General features: G+C 41.7%; 1 protein-coding gene across 2 annotated transcripts; it reads right to left on the bottom strand.

Annotated features, from left to right (window-relative positions):
- Positions 1–3,470: 3,470 nt before the first annotated feature.
- cntn1b (contactin 1b) lies at positions 3,471–13,407 on the bottom strand. 2 transcript variants are annotated; one of them, XM_080518035.1, is made up of 24 exons: positions 13,331–13,407; positions 11,038–11,173; positions 10,886–10,921; positions 10,637–10,763; positions 10,343–10,524; positions 9,607–9,702; positions 9,317–9,529; positions 9,134–9,233; positions 8,854–9,038; positions 8,608–8,732; positions 8,398–8,515; positions 8,147–8,297; positions 7,853–7,980; positions 7,585–7,757; positions 7,348–7,471; positions 7,080–7,247; positions 6,797–6,946; positions 6,629–6,699; positions 6,296–6,548; positions 6,060–6,181; positions 5,003–5,192; positions 4,791–4,912; positions 4,538–4,694; positions 3,471–4,451 (listed from the first exon to the last, which is right to left on the bottom strand). In XM_080518035.1, the coding sequence occupies exons 2-24, from the start codon at positions 11,090–11,092 to the stop codon at positions 4,369–4,371; spliced, it is 3,129 nt and encodes a 1,042-aa protein (XP_080374161.1). In that variant the 5' UTR covers positions 11,093–11,173; positions 13,331–13,407; the 3' UTR covers positions 3,471–4,368. The 2 variants fall into 2 exon arrangements, with proteins under 2 accessions (XP_080374161.1, XP_080374162.1); XM_080518036.1 differs by lacking the exon at positions 13,331–13,407 and adding an exon at positions 13,141–13,304.
- Between the last annotated feature and the right edge of the window lie 3,111 nt (positions 13,408–16,518).

Raw genomic sequence — 16,518 nt, 5'->3', positions numbered from 1 at the left:
GAGTATGCAATGCACACCAAGCAATCAATTTCCCTTCAATGCTACACAATACAGCTAAAATTGTTTCCTTCTGCCTCGAAGTGCCCATTCTTTTTGTTCGCTAATAGTGTGAGAGCACCTATCAACCTCACGTCTGACAGAGCACCACCACCAGGAAGAAGCACGGTGTGAAGGAGCGATCCCTCACAGGGTAAACAGGGCTATAAACTATCCATAGAACCAGGCAATTACATCCTGACCTGACACCGCGACCCATTTCAGCCAATCAAACAGCAGGAGGAGCCAACAACCTTGGTCTTGGAGGCTGCTAACCTGGTTAGCCGCGCAAACGCGGGGCCGGCTCTGCCGCGCCAAATTGGTCCGGGAGATTTAGTGTGGCTCTTTCCAAACCCCGGGAGCCATCTGACGTCGCTCGGTGGGAGACGCCGCTCTGTGTGACCAGCAGGAGAGGCCTCTCTAGTCTGGGCTAACTGGCGAGCATGCCAGGGGGACACTGCCAAATGTACGTGATTTATGGGCCAATGCAAAGGCTAATGCACACTGCTTTGCATATGTCCTGGTGTGGCTCTTTGTTGGACATAAAAAAAAATAGATATTTCTTGTGCTTTTAGATGCTTTTTCGTGAACTGCTGCAGAAAACACAGTCTCTATTTACGTTTATAGTTTGCTGTTGTCTCTCTTTTGGATAAAACTGGGAATAACTCACAGAAGGGAAATTGGGTTATAAAAGGGTTCGGAGGATTTGATAAAAATGCAATGAGCGCACATGAGAGACGGCAGATCACACGGGCTGAACCTGCTTTGAGCACTAACAGCTACGGATCTATTGCTAAATCTATTTATGTACTTCCACCCTCACAGGTCCAAACCTGACAGCAAGAGAGCTTCTTCTGATCAAATAGAAAACAGCAAAGGGAATATCTAATAAGTAAATAATCAGCTTTCCAGTGCATCAAGTGAATTTATTTTCTGTGTCTGGTGTGTTGCATTAGGATACCTGTGATTTCTCTGTGAGAAAATGAGTGAATTTATTTGTTTGTTTGCAGAGATCTCTGAGTATCCTCGATGGTGCCACACACAGAAGTGCATTACAAACAATCCCGGAAAAAATATTATCGAGACTTAAGATGTTGCACAGAGTTGCATCATTTAGCACACCAACAGGAAAGGAGACGTCCAAATATGGTAGAGCTTAGTTTAACTATATTTTTTAAGTTTTCATTTGAACCTTTTCTTCAATTCAACCCCGTAGGAAACAAGTCGCTTTTTTAGGTCTTCTAGAAATGGAGGTCTCACGCCAACATGAATGTTGGCACAAAAGTAACTGACGGCTCAACAAATATGTTGAGAAAACAGACAACATGGTGGCCAAATGGCAAGCCAGTGATGGGGATTGATGTCTTCCAGCGACGGCCAAGTGGGGATGCAGAGGTGGGTGGTTTCCCATACAAAGAGGGGCGTCGCCATCCCAGAAACGGATGAAAAGACCTCTCTGCAACACAAGGACAGACAATATTGTCTAAAATGTAAACAGTGGTGCTTGGCGGAGTTGGTTAGAGTATCGTTTCTTTCAATACGAGACCAGGAAATCATGTTAGTCTGGTGCTGCATCAGTAATATTCATGAAATCTGGTGATGATATGAATTTCCTCTCAGTTCCCGCTGAGCTGAGTTATTGTGCAGAACAGCCACTACTGAAGTTTACTCTGCATGTGTATCTCTCATCAGGTGAGTTAAACCACATCACCTTTCTCACTCAGCATTGATAGTTTGTGGGGAAGCAGCTCCTCCTGCACATATCTTATCATAATATCAGCAGGCCATGCCACAAATACTTTCATGCGGTGATCAGCAACGTTGGCAATATTCCATCTTTGGATGCCGTCTGATTCAGCACCAGACTTGCAAAAGGACAGAGCAAAAAACATTTACAGAAATTAAATTCCCTGCCAAAAAAGTGAGTGCAGGAAATTAAAGAGGTGTTCCTTTCCGAGCCACCGAGATGGATGAAAGGAGCAAACAGTGGGGTTTGTTCGCTGTATGAGATCAACATTGAGCATGTTAATAAAAGGAAACAGAAGTGTGTATCACAACAAGAGGCTTTTCAATATCCTTCTCTGGAGGAAGACTCACTCTCCCGCCGTGGAGGACTCACCTTTGTGCATCTGCTATGTTTGTTGGTAAATGATGGCAGCACTGATTTCAGCCCCATGCTTGGATTTTGCCTGTCCACATTATTTGTTTGAAAGGATGGAGGTAAACATGGAGGAAAAACAAGTAATGGAGGTGGAAACTGGAGAGGTAAAAGCCGCCCACACAGAGACTACTCCACTGTATACAAACAAGGAGGCTTTAGAGCATGACGAAAAGCACTCAGAAATACAAAAAAAAACCCTCAGATTTCCCTATAAGAGCATTACAAGATATCATGGGTTTATTATTTTTAAATTGGAATGACAAAAAAAAACACACACTCACTCAAACACAGCATGGTGGAAACTGTTAAAGTACTTGTAAATATTACCATGTGACACCAAAACAAGTTCATGAGTATTATTCCAGAAATATCAAAATATAAGATCAAAATTAACATTGATTACTTCCAGATCCTTTAAAGATGGACATTCTTAAGACGTAGTTAACTATGGAACAGTAAAACGTATCTCATCATTATAAATCGCATTACAATACTTTACAAGGAGTATGCTAATATCCATGGTTGAAACAAACAAAGCATTGTCGTTAAGTAAATGAGATTGGAACGATGGAGAACGTTGGTGAAGAGCGTGTGGATACACTGCCATCTGCTGACTAACACTGCACATCACATTTTATTCTCCAGGCTATTTAGAAAGATATTCTTTACTCGAATTTTCGCACTGCAACTTATAACGATTCTTTGTTTTCCATTTTGAAATATCAAAAACCAGGCACTAATAAACCTACAAGCATGTCTGCAATGCAGAAGTGGCTGTTTCTTTATCTTTTACAGTCAAAGGGGCAGCAATTTTGTTCTCAAGCACAACTGCAGTGTTTAAATATTCATACAATTACAAATGAATCTGCTGTGTTTAAAATAAAAATACTCAAAAAACCAATTCACTTGTATGAAACAGTAATGTTCAATCAGCATTTCTCTGATAAATAATAAAGTACACAAATTACAATGATCCTTCAATATATTTAGTAAACAAATGTCCCAAATTCTTTGTCTTTAAATCTTTATCTCAAAAGAGGACGAAGGAACACAAAGGTTTAAAACGTTGCCAAACTCAGCGGTGACTTTTAATATTAAAAGTAGTGTCATAGATTAAGAGATTACGTGACATGGATTGTACATATGACTAAAACAGGCAAATGAATGAATAAAAAACAAACCAAATAAATAAATAAGAGAGTGCTCTTTTGAAGATAGACAGAGGAAACTGTTCAGGCAGGATTAAAAAGTTGCATAACATGTTGTTGTTGTATTCTGTTTATTGGACTTGAAGCCCGTCAGAAAGGACATTAGCATACAGATACATGATGTATACAGAAGCCGCTGCTAATCCTACAAAACCCTGGGTGTCAGAGTTTATTGGAAAGTAACATTTGACTGTCAAAAAACATTAATAATCTTACAAAAAAGTGCCCGGGCTATGGCTTTCCTTGAACTTGAAAAGACTTAAATGAACCAATGAACCGTACTTCATTTTAGCAAAAGTAAAGTATGCATTTTATATTTTACAACCGTGCCTCTATCGTAAAGAGAAATGGAATTATAAAGAGGGAAGTGGTGTGCTGCGAGTGATTGAATGAGGAAAAATTACCAGCAATATATCTCAACAACCCTGTACATGAGTCATTTCTCTGCTTGAGTCAAACAAAATGCATTCCTTTTTTCTGGTTGTTTCTATCTGATTTACTATGTTGATCTTCTACGAAAAGTAATGTCATTACCTTTATGTAATGTTTTTTTTTTCCAATTTCACATGAAAATTGCAAAAACCTTCATGACGTTCAAGCTTGTTAATAGAAAAAGAGACGTATCACACTGCTTTTATAGTGACAAAACGAGTTTTTTCACTGATGTTCAAAATTATATTTCTATATGGATTTGGTTTCTAACTGGCTGGAGAGAATTGTGCCTCATAAAATCAGCCTACAGTCATCATCCATCTTTTTTTATCTCGACCTCGGGGTACATTAAATAAAACATCTCAATTCAACAAAACTAAATTTATTCAACACAAACAACAGCTTGAAGTGCAGGGTTTTACCAGAACTAATGCAGAGCAGATGTCTGATGTGGGATCTTAACAGGTGAGGACCGCTTGATGCTGAAAAATGTATTTCCCTCCCAGAGTATATGATACACTTGTGGCAGGCTTAAATTCCCAATCCCACAATGCAGATTGCCAGCAGCACCAATGACACAAGGCTTAACGTGGGTGTGATTGTAGATGCTTTACCTGTGGAAGAGGGAGAAACAATGTAAAATAAGGTGGACGAAACAAACAGACGTAATGATTTAATCTATATGAGGGCTGAGACTCACCCTGAATCCTGATCTTCCTCACTGGGCCGTCACCTCCTTCATAACGGCCACGCACCATCAGTTCATAATCTCCCACCTGAGGCATGGGGAAGTCCATGAAGTGCCAGCCAGTGACGTAGACCTTCCCATATATGTATCCCGTCTTCCTGAACATGACCTGCGAAGACGAGGAACGGAGGCACATTAAACGAGTTTTAACTTCGACCGTTGGGCTGCACATGCATTAGGAAAACGTTACAAAGCTTGAATGTACCTTGTAGTACAGGGGAAAGGAAATATTGCCAAACCAGTCGTACTGGATGTGATCCCACCACACGTACAGCCATTTTCCTGTCCAGCTGATGTAGCGCCACATCCTTGGAGGATCTGGCGGTGCTGTAAACAAACATTTCATGAAGCACAACTGTGAAATCGATATCATTGCTCTTTTACTCGCAGGTTTCGGTGTTGCGCTATGGGTCTTACGTGGCCTCTTTGTGAACATCTCGCAGTGTTCACCGGGCGGTCCGAGGCCCGCTCCGTTGAAGGCGCGGACCTCGATGAGGTAGTGCGAGTCTGGCAGCATGTTTTCCAGCCTGGTCTGATTGATTTCTGCTGAGACGAATATGCGATGGGCTCCTGGCTCTGGATCGTCGTACTTTCTCCAGTATTTGACCTGAAGAGCAGGACGTGGTATTTTTGTATTCATCAAATTGCAGATTGACAAGTTACTTTGAGAAGAGAGTGTGCAAATCAGTGACTGGAGTCATATATTTCATTATATTTAAGTTCCGAAATTGGAACGCTAACATTTAATGTTCAGTGTTAGTAAAGGCTTGTTTTTCTTTCCTTTTTTTGTGTGTTGATGTTCTTTAAAAACATCAAATTACTACTGAAATTGATGTGTCCAGTGGTAATAAACATCATAAACTTCATTATAACAGAAGGTGAGTAGTGACATAATGATTTTGGCCATTTCAAATCTCAGGTAATATAAGGTAAACGCCTCCAAATAATGTAGTCAAACAGTAAAATCAAAAGTGTAATCATAAATGAGAGGGTACTGCATATTTTCAATCACTAATGAAAAAATGTGACTGTTTTCCCCACAAATATTGGGAAAAAAAACATCCTTGAATACAGTATACTTATTAAATTATTGGGGCAATATTATTACAACATTAGCTCAAATATTCTTCATTGCATTTAAAATGGACAAAAGAATTGCATTGGTGACCACTACAACTCTAAAATTTCTTCTGCAATAAGCAATCGAAGGCCAGATTCCAGCTTACTATGACAATTTGATTCAGTATTAATGAGTTACAGAAAAAGCAAAAACCCCAGCTTATTTCTGCAAATAAAATTCCAGTCTCCCACTCGACATTCTGCGCATTCCTTTTTATGTCTTGGGTGACTCTTGACAAATGTGGGGAAAAAATGCTGTTTGGTCATCTGTATGTAGGTTTAAACATGGAGAACTTGTAATATAATGGTATTTTACGTGGAATCTTTTAAAGGTAGAAAGCAGGTGTTATGGTACCTGGTATCCCTCGATGTACTGCTGTAGACCCGTTCCTGTGTCGACCACAGGCAGCCACCACACCAGAGCTTCAGTGGAAGACACAGGCCGAGCATAGACATCCGTGGGCGGCTCGATCGGGACTGAAGAGAGGAAAACGATTCACTTCTCTTCCCATTTCTCCATTTTTATAGTGAAGGTACCTCTGAACAGACATTCTGGCCATTACGTGTATAATTTAAACCTGAAGTCCTCACCGTCTCGTGGGTAGTAGATGACCTTGGTGAGGCTGTAGGGTCCGTCTCCCTTCACATTGAAGGACTTGATCTTCACCTGGAATTCGCGCACTTGGAAATCTTCATCTGTCATGACGAAGTAGGTGTCCCTGTGGACGTGCCGTCTCGTCTCGGGGTCTGAGATCGTCTCGTACCACCAGTCGTAAGCATCGTGAGGCTTGAATGCCAAAATGTAGCCGAACTTTTTGCCGGAGAAATACCACGGCTGCACAGGCTGTGGGTGGCAAGTAGAAGTGGAGACCGTCTCATTTAAACTCAGGAAACAAACGGAACCTGCGAAATGGAGACACCTACGGTCCATGTGATGAAGATCTCGCCATTTCTACCTCCATAACCTTGTAAATCAGTGGGGGATATCACTGGAGCTGTGAGGACAAAAAGTAACAACAGATTTGTTTGTTTTTTCCTCTTTCAAAACCCGATGTGAGTACTTTTTGAAATATTCTTGTTCTTTGTCCTTACGAGCATCCCAGGTTTTGATCTTGAGGGAAGGGATACTAGCTTCTCCAGAGCCATACTCATTGGTAGCAATGATCCTGAACTGATACTCCATCCAGGGGTACAGGTCTGTCACCTCTGCCCTGTCCATGCTACCATCAAGAAAGGTTGGAGCTAAAAAAAGTAAGAAAAGTGTATCAATAACTATCAAGTAAAGAATGAATTCAAAGATGTTTCAAGCAATGCTCAGTTCAGATCAGACAAGGATGTTCCTGTTTTTTCATGTGAACGGCTGAGCAGAACTCACACGTGCTGGCATTCCTCCAGTCATCTTCATAGAGAGCCCAGTAGTGCCTGGTCTGAATGGTGTAGGACAGAATGGGGCTGTTGTGCTCAGACCCTTTAGTCCACAGCAGCTTCACCCACGTGTCACCGATCTCCTCCACTCGGATCACGCCAGGAGGCCCTGGAACACCTGCCCCGCGTTGGATAAAGGGTTTTTAAACACGACGATAATATGTCAACGTGATCTCGTTCATCCACACGGATGTAATCGCAAATGTGCCGCGACTGACCGACGACTTTGAGGTCGGCATAAGCCGTGTCGTTGTCCACCACGGTCTGAGCCATGCAGGTGTAGCGGCCTTCATGCCAAATCTGCGCATTCTTTATTCGCAGGTCACCGACCCCATCTTCAGTCTGAACAGCAGGGGGGGAAGACAGGAGAAGGGGAGAAACCGGAGTGAGTATTAATGGGTAAAGCTATAAAACTGCGGTTGAGGCTGTGGAAAAACGTCAAAATGGACCCCGACCAAAACCCGTTCGTAGTGTTGCCACTCCGCGTCGAAGTCGATGACTCTGAAGTCTATGGCCCAGATGAACGTGATGTCCAACATGGGGTCAAATGAAGCTGCACATCTGAGGATCACCTCATCGCCGACCTTCACCTCAGAGTCTTCAGGCGCCACCGAGAGGCTGGTCGCCTCTGTGTGAAGGACACATGAAAGGTAAAAGCTGAATTTTTTCCCTTGTAAATGTTGATGGAATTGAGGCATTTACATACATAACACAAATACGGACCTGTGATGGTAAGATAGCCCGAGCTGTTGGCCTTTCCTCTGTCATTCTCGGCCACGCAGGTGTAAAAACCCTCGTCGTTTTTGGTGGCGTTGTGGATTTCCAGACTCCCGTCAAACATGATGGATATACTAAGGAAGGTTAAAATGATGATGTCCAACGTGAAAAGTCATACCGAGTACATTTCAAACCTACACAGCTTGTTCTCTACGTGTAGAATGATTTAAATTGGTCAAATTAAACAAAGTGGTTTCTTATTGCAGGCTAACTGGTTGCGTTGTAATACACCGTGCTGACCGTGAATTGTTGAAAAGGAGCTCCTTTCCCTTTGTCCAGGTGAATCGGGGCCGAGGAGCCGCCCGGGGTTTACACTCAATCACCACACGACCGTTATTCGCTCCCAGAAGCTGCTTCTTCACAGGGTTAAACTCAAATGTTGGCGCACAAGCTGAAAAGAGATCACACATTTTTATTTTTATTTTAACCAAGGATTACCTGGAATTGTTTCTTTTAGTATATTCAATAAATTAGAAACTGGTAAAGCTCACCAATGACCCGCAGCTCAGCATTGGCATATTTGATGCCCCAGTAGTTCTCGGCAATACACTGGTACATCCCCGAGTCATCAAACGTGAGACTAGAAAACTTCAGCTCACCTTTCCCATACTAGAAAACAAAAAAGGAAATGTAATTAAAAATGACCAACAGTTAAAGTTAAAACATTTTTTAAAGCGTTTTTTTTTTTTTTTTCTCTTTACCATATATCCATCTTTGTACCAGCGGATGAACGGGAAGGGTTTCCCGGACGCCACACAGCGCATTGTGTGCTCAGAGCCGATATCAATCTGGGTGTTGTTGATTGTCTCCGCCCACTCGGGTGCAGCTGAAAAAAACAAAAAAAAAAAAACAAGCACATCATTGTATAAAACCATGAAACATCTATTCATATCGGTCAAATTAAGTAATCAACGTTGCGCAACATGCTCGCCGGTCGCTTTACTTACACTCCACATAGAGCCAGGCTTTGTGCCAGTCCTTCCCTTTGGTGTTGATGGCCTCACACTCGTATCCTCCCACGTCTTCGTACTGCACATTATACAGATGAAGCACGGCACCTGATTCACTGATTTCATGGTTCGCTGGCAGGTCGGTGGCGTCCACCTTTCTCCACACAATGTGAGGGATGGGACTGAATGGACACAGAGATACAAAGGTGCACATAATTTTCATCAAATATTTTTGAAACAGTCTGTAAGAACATTGACTAAAAGGTTTAAATCTTACTTTCCAAGAGCAAAGCACTCCAAGGTAATATTTGAGGCCAGCATGGCAGTGGTGTCTCCGAACTTCACCCTTATGTCTGCTGGATATTTCCTCTCCTCTCCTGGTTAAAAAAAAAGGTCATTATTCATGAAATGGTGTTAAAACGAGAGGATTTCTCTGTTGATCTGCTGCGCGGCTGCTCACCGTCCTCGGGTGGTAGCGGGATGAGAGGGATGAACTTTGAGAAGACGCTCTTGCCTAAGATGGGACTAGAAACAAAGCAGGAGTAGTTTCCTGCGTCCTGCGCTTCGACTTTGGAGATGTACAGGTTCCCCGTCTTCTGGGAGACGAAGCGACGTCGGTCTGTGTACAGGAAGACTGGGAACTCATTGAAGATCCAGCGGTACGACACCTCCTCTGTGAAGCGTGAAGACAGAAAAGCCATTACTCTTTGCTTCGCGCTTCAACTTTCCATGAGGTGACATAGTACATACGTGGCCAGGCTTTCGGAGGGGCACACAGCAGGACGGCTCCCTGTCCTTCCTTCACGTACACCGGATCTCTCTCTTCATCAGGAAACTCACCCACAACTACACATAAGATGAAAAAAGGTAAAAAAAAGAACAATCAGGATTAAAAATTGAAGAATATTCAGTAAGTAGTTTTTTTAACATAGGGGTGCTTCTTTATTAAAAAAATTTTTTTAGCATGACTCTTATTTTTTTGGCGAATGAAGCATGATGAGAAGAAAAAAATTTATTGTAAAAACTTAAATACACTAGATGATTTAATTAAAACATAGATTTTTAGAACATGTATCGCAACTTCAATGAAAATGATCCTAAGACAATCAAACATATTGCAAAAACCATACGTGTGACAACAGTTACAGACTATATGAAAAGATTTGACAGATATTTCAAAAGGAAATCTTGAATTATGCCTTTGATTACCAATGCTACAATACTAATAATATATATATTTTTTTAAATGTGAAAATCATTACAAAGCCAAGCAATATAACTTCTCTATGTGTCAAAATTGGGCGCACTATAGGGGGGCAATGTGGTCTTACAAAAAAAAAGGAATAAATATTTAAACACATTTTTAAAAGAATTTCACTTTTACTTCAAATTTGATGCAACGTACGGTGAAATCACATCAAGAGACATCAGAGAACGCCGTCTTGCTTTTATTTGTTAGTTATAGTAACTTGGTTTCTGGCCTTACATCCAAACTTGACCCTCGCCTCTTTGCTGATGACAGTGCCATATATATTCCTGGCCACACAGATGTACGTCCCGGCATGTTTCTTTCGTGAAGGGTTGGTGATCACCAGGTTCCCCCCCACCAAGCTGTAGTGCTCGTCTGGCTGCTCCATCAGCTTGATTTCCCAGTTATCACGACGCCACCTTTAAGGAAAATTATTACAATTAATGTGAGAGACAATCGATACACACAAGTACCTGCATCAAGTGAAAGGTCACATGTATGATATTTTAAAATGTTTTTAATTTGTGTGACCTGTATGTAGCTGGTGGGTTTGCGCGTGCCCGACAGTTCACGGACAGCCTTTTATCCGGTGAGTCTTCAGTATAAACCACATCTACAGGCTCCTCTTCAAATATGGGGCCATATCCAGTAGCATCCTCTGAGAATATTAATGAAAACTATTAAATCATGCTCTTATTTACAAATCCCTCTTCAGCTGTTTTTGTTGTTGTTGTTGTTGTTGTTGTTCTTTTTTCCTCATGGAAGACAATTCCAGCTTACCTCCATATATTCTTGGCTCACCAAACAACACGGCCACTTGAAGAAAAAAAACCCCACAAACATTGTCAGGTCAGCTCATGACGAACTGACTTTGAATTTTATCACAAGAACCACCTTTTCTTCCGGGTAATTATCGAGACCATTTGTCTTACCTGTGAAGGAGACAGAGGACGAGAGGACCAGCAGCAGTAAAGCAGTGGACGCCATGACCGTTAGCAGATCGACTCACTGAAGGAGAGCAGTTGGATGGACAGAGGGAGACGGAGATGTTGATGGACCGGGCATGAACTGAAAAAGTACAGAATGAAAGAGATGCTTGTTTTCAAGCTCATACTGAGAAATCTTGTCATTCAATGGACAACAATTGCATCTCTTTATTGCACACTTGGATGCAGGCTGGGAAAGACAGCTGAAATCCCGGCCCGACATATAAATAATTCAAGACATGCGTGACTCAGCAGAACACTGCGCGGTGCAAGCTGTGAGTGTGCACATTCACAAGGACACGCACCTGCAGAGGCACACAGGTCTGTGTCGAGTTGTGTGCACACTGAAATCCCAGAACTGTCTGGGTTCACAAAACACACGGCGGCTCTGCAGCATCCTCACAGCTTATAAATCACCTGCAACTTTTCATGCCATGAAACCATTAGAAATGTTGCTTCAACTTACTTTATACAACGAAACCTGCTCCAAGACTATGGGGTTAAAGACTGATGATCGTCTTATATTGCCACTGGGTGTCGTCAGTGTAAGTAATTTTAATGGAAATCCATCCAAATAACATCAGTCAAATAAACTCCAATTCACAATAAAATATATTAGTTTGTATTTGATTCATTCAGAAAACATTTTAACGAAAGGAAAAAATCATTGCATGTTGTGTACAGTGGTCATTACGTGGCAAAGAATTCTTTCATATGGTTACATGTTGTTTGCAGAGTCATTGTGGGCGTGAGAAGAAGAAATAAAAAAAAAAAGAAGGAAGCTGAATGAAAGTGTAGGAAGGAAGAGCTGCCAGACAGCCACCTCCCCTCTCAGCAGCAGTAACATCTGTCTCAACCAACCAGAGAAAGGGGGGGGGGGGGGGGGGGGGGGGGGGGGGGGATCCTGTACAAGGCTCCTCCACATGCAGCAACTGCAGGACACAGCACACTTGATGACTCAACAATAACACAATGCTGCACAGCAGTTAGGGGTGCCTGTTTCTCACAACTACTCTGCTGCATGTCCTTGAGATGAATCTACAAGATGTTTCACACAGATATTATTGCATCACAGTTCAAATGCAAATCTGTTCAAAAAATTTTTTAAAAATCATGCTTTAGCAGATTACAGTCACAGCCTATCCTGTTGTTTCTGATCAATTCATCTGAGTGTGTTTTCATGAGTGCGCCCCCCCCACCCCCCCCCCCCCCAGCAAATAATCCCATGGCAGATCCTCTTTGGACAGGCTGGCAGAATTTAGGTCAACACACACGAATGAGCCCATGTTGTCCTAAGAAGTGGCTGAAATAAACGTGTTTGTTGCACAATATATTTGGAGAAGAAGGCACTCCAGCAATTCTGTTGAAGTTTTGAGTTTAATGACTTACACATGACACATAAGTCTAAATAAAGTGCAAGACTGAAACATATATTATGCTTGGTCCTTATGCTTGTATATCTTCTATGTTTTTCACAACTGGGGTATGATGTTGTTCCTGGATGCTCACAAATGCTGCAGTGCTCATCTAAGAAAATGCATGTAGGTGTTTGGCGGGTCCTGCTCAGTGATGGGGAAACAGATGTTACTTGATCACGTGAGTCATTATTAGAGATTTGTTGGGGGGAAAAAATATAAACAACAGGAAATGAGAACAGAGCAGGACATTGTGTGCAACCGGCAACACTGCCAATGCTTTTAACTTCATATGCATGCTACATTATAAGCTTACAGTATGTTGATCGCAAAGTTAAGATTTATTAAAACTACAATGTATTGACTGATGAGGGTGTCGCCCCTTATGCGCAACATTTTATCCCTCCACAGTTGCAGCGACGCATCCACCCAATGGCTCCCCGCGTCCTTGACGCACACAGTATCTGACACTTTCACCTTGCCCCTCTGCAGCCTCGTGCGGACTTTCCTGTCTCGTGATGGGACTAAACCTGCAGACAGGTAGGCTAAAGAGGAAGACAAGCACCGACTTTGTCGCAGTCATCCCCTCTATATATATTTAAAAAAAAAAAAAAGTAAGTGCGCAGCCCCTTACATCACTTCGCCCCAATGACGACTCCGCGGCACCGGTAGTTGGCCGCTCTGCATTGCGGTACTCCAGAGCCGGTCCACTTCGCATTGCGTTCAACTAAGCCCGCATTTATTAACGCAAATCGGGACAAACAGCGCCGAAATGAGCCATGAACACAAACTCTCTCTCTCTCTCTGCTGTGTCTCTTTCTTACCTTAGCGGCAGAATGGCAGTAATTTCACAGCGCTGTTTTGCATGACACACCTGGACCCGAACCGCATCGTCCCGTTGAGCCCACCCGCCCGACCGAGCGTCCCGTGCACGCCAACTTTTCTATTGGGCGAAGGCGCGTGAGTGGCAAGCCGGGGAGGCGGAGATGCGGCGGCTGTGATTGGTGCGTGAGCTCACGAGCGAGGAGGATGGGAGGGATGCGAGCAGCATGCTGGCCCTGCTGCTGCTGCGCATCCGTCACTGTCTGGAGGGATAAAACCAGGAAATTACGAATAAACTAGAAAGATCAGAACAAAAGAGAGAATTGACTGGTGGACATGTTTATACATATGTGTTGTTTTAAGTAAAAATAAATAAATAAATAGATTAAGTCGAGCTCGATAATTTAATGCATTAGAAATATCCTCAAAAGTAAACAACCATGAACACAATAAGCCACATATACCAAGAAAACCTCGTACGTATTCCCGTAGTTCTTGCAGCCATGTGCTGTGCATCATAAATGACCTTCAGCTCAATCTATTATTAATAGAAGGTTCATCTCAACAGTCACACACGTAGAGATGTGATCTGAGCCCCAGTTCCAGACTGATTGACTGATCCACATGCATGATGTTTTTGAGGGTTTCCTATACGTTTGGGTGTTTTTCTGATTGCATTTGTGAAAAAGCTCATAATCCTCTTTTTCCATTTGTTGGATACTAATAACAAATTATAAATGGGTCAAAATGTGAGTTGGTTGAACATATTATCCGTCATGAACGTGATGTAAATGCAATGAAGACAAATAAAACTAACCGTAGATGCCCTGTATATAAAGCATATGGGGGTCCAGCTCGTCTGTTTTAGCAATTTTTTTTCTTTTAAAAACGAGTAATTGGAGTTTAACTTGTGCATCTTAATACAATTAAGGATAATTTCTTTTTGAAGTAGTAGTATTTGACTAGAGCAGCTTCAATAATGCCTTTTTTTGCCTATAAATCTCAAGTCATTGAAACCAAACTTCTTGGTCATTTTTGTTGTCGTGAAATCCATTGGAAAGTCAGACATCAAGCAGTGTTTGCAGCTATTTTTAGTATTCATTATTAGTTTTTAATGTGATTTAAGAATTGATAGCTGACTTTCACACTTAATATAGGAAAATTGGGCAGATCTGCTTTACTTGAAGAAAATTATTTAATGTGTTTAATCCTGTGTAATGATGAAGAAGCTTTAACCGCTGAGAGATATAATAATAATAATAATCCTAATTCAGAAGGATGGGAATATGTTGATACACTCTTGTTCATCCTCCCACCTACTCCCCCTGTAAATCACACCTTGGATTCAACACAATATAAGATAAGAAAATAACAAACAAAATGTTGTTATGATGGCCAATATGTCATATTTTGATGGATTTACTTCATAGAGAACAAACACGTAAAATTACAGTAAAACTCTCAGTAGATGTGCATGAAAAACAGAGGATACACATGAGCACAGATGTGTGTTAATCCGGGGATTAGTGGTTTATCCGCTTCAGACAAAAACCTGTTTGACCAGCAGATGGAGCCACAGGCACAGTTGTTAATCTTTCATTAGACGCACACCAGAAGGAAACCCAAATGTTTTGAAATCCTGAAACCAACATTTATTTCATTTTTTTAAACTTCATTTAAAATACAAAATATTTTGCAATATCATATGGTAGAGTAAACCATTTCGACAGCCTTTCATGCTTCTTGTGTAGCTTCAACATTAACCAGGATGTCATATATCATATCATATCATATACTGAGTTCACCAGTAACTAAAACATTGTTTCCAGGTTATTCACACGCCAACTGGCCAGTCCAACGCTATGTCCATGCCGACTGTCCTTCTGTTTGTTTGTTTTTTGTTTTTTTTGTTTTTTTTACCTAAATTAGTTCAATTTCATTTGTCTTTTTGTTTAAGTGCGCACTCTCAAGAGGACATGTCTATTTTCATCTTGTTCAGGACAACACACTTCACCCGGACACGAAATGTCGTCCTAAGTTACATCTGTGAATCACATTGAAATGTAACAGCCTGTTTGACTGTGTGCATTTTGTATAAGAAAAATACAGAAAATGTGCATGAATTGTTGTAGACAAACAAATACAGGTGTCACAAGAGCTGAATCACTCACAAGTTAAATAATCTCCTTGGGTACCTGATTGGCTAAACAGCTGACCTTGCAAATTTAGCTGACAAGTTAAAAACAAAAACAAAAAACAAAGAAGAAGAAAGAAATAATTGCACACTAAATGAAAGAGTGAAAACTGTAAATAGTCTCATCTCACACAATGCCTTCTTTCTCAAACCCTACCCAGAATGCAGCACGGGCCGGTTGAGGTCAAGCTCTAACTTCCACCCTCAACCGATCAACGCTCAGTTCAAGCCAATATTTACAAAATACAACAAAAATATCTACACCTGGAGAGCCGACACATTGCAACCTAAAAACTTGATGCAAGTTATGATAAACCTATAAGACGTGAAAATGTTTTCTTGCACCTCCCGTCCAGAGTCGGAGGAGACTGTTTGACGCACATTGGAATTATAGACCAGAGATAGAAAGCAGGAGTATACGTCACGCACGCTGTTACACGGTAGCATGCATGTGCCTCACACACACACACACACACACACACACACACACACACACACACACACACACACACACACACACACACACACACACACACACACACACACACACACACACACACACACACACACACACACACACACACACACACACACACACACACACACGTTCATTCATCCGTTTACAGTAATAAAAATCACTGAGTGGTGCACTCCGAATGAAAACAACACACACATATATAAGGGTTAAATGCATAAAACCAGAGTCACCAGTGTGTTTTACCATTTGCATTGAAAAAGAAAAACAATATTTTCATTCATATAAACAGAAAAAAAAAAAGTGTTTCCACATTCAGCATCATTACGCCGTTTTCCACCCCCCCCTCGTTTGAAAGAGCTACCAGCAGGCGACAGCAGGTTTTCACGTGACGTCGGCTTCCTATTGGCAGTTACCTGGTGAGCAGGTTGGCAGTAGTTTAGTGCTGCTGAGCAGCGGCTTTTCCTCACGATGAATGGATGAGGAAGAGAATGATTGAAATGATTGCATGAGCTCAGGTC

This window comes from Blennius ocellaris (genome assembly GCF_963422515.1).
Source record: "Blennius ocellaris genome assembly, chromosome: 22".
Classification (NCBI taxonomy): Eukaryota; Metazoa; Chordata; class Actinopteri; order Blenniiformes; family Blenniidae; genus Blennius; species Blennius ocellaris.
Note: the sequence above shows the minus strand (reverse complement) of the source record. Positions and strands in the feature narration are given on the sequence as shown.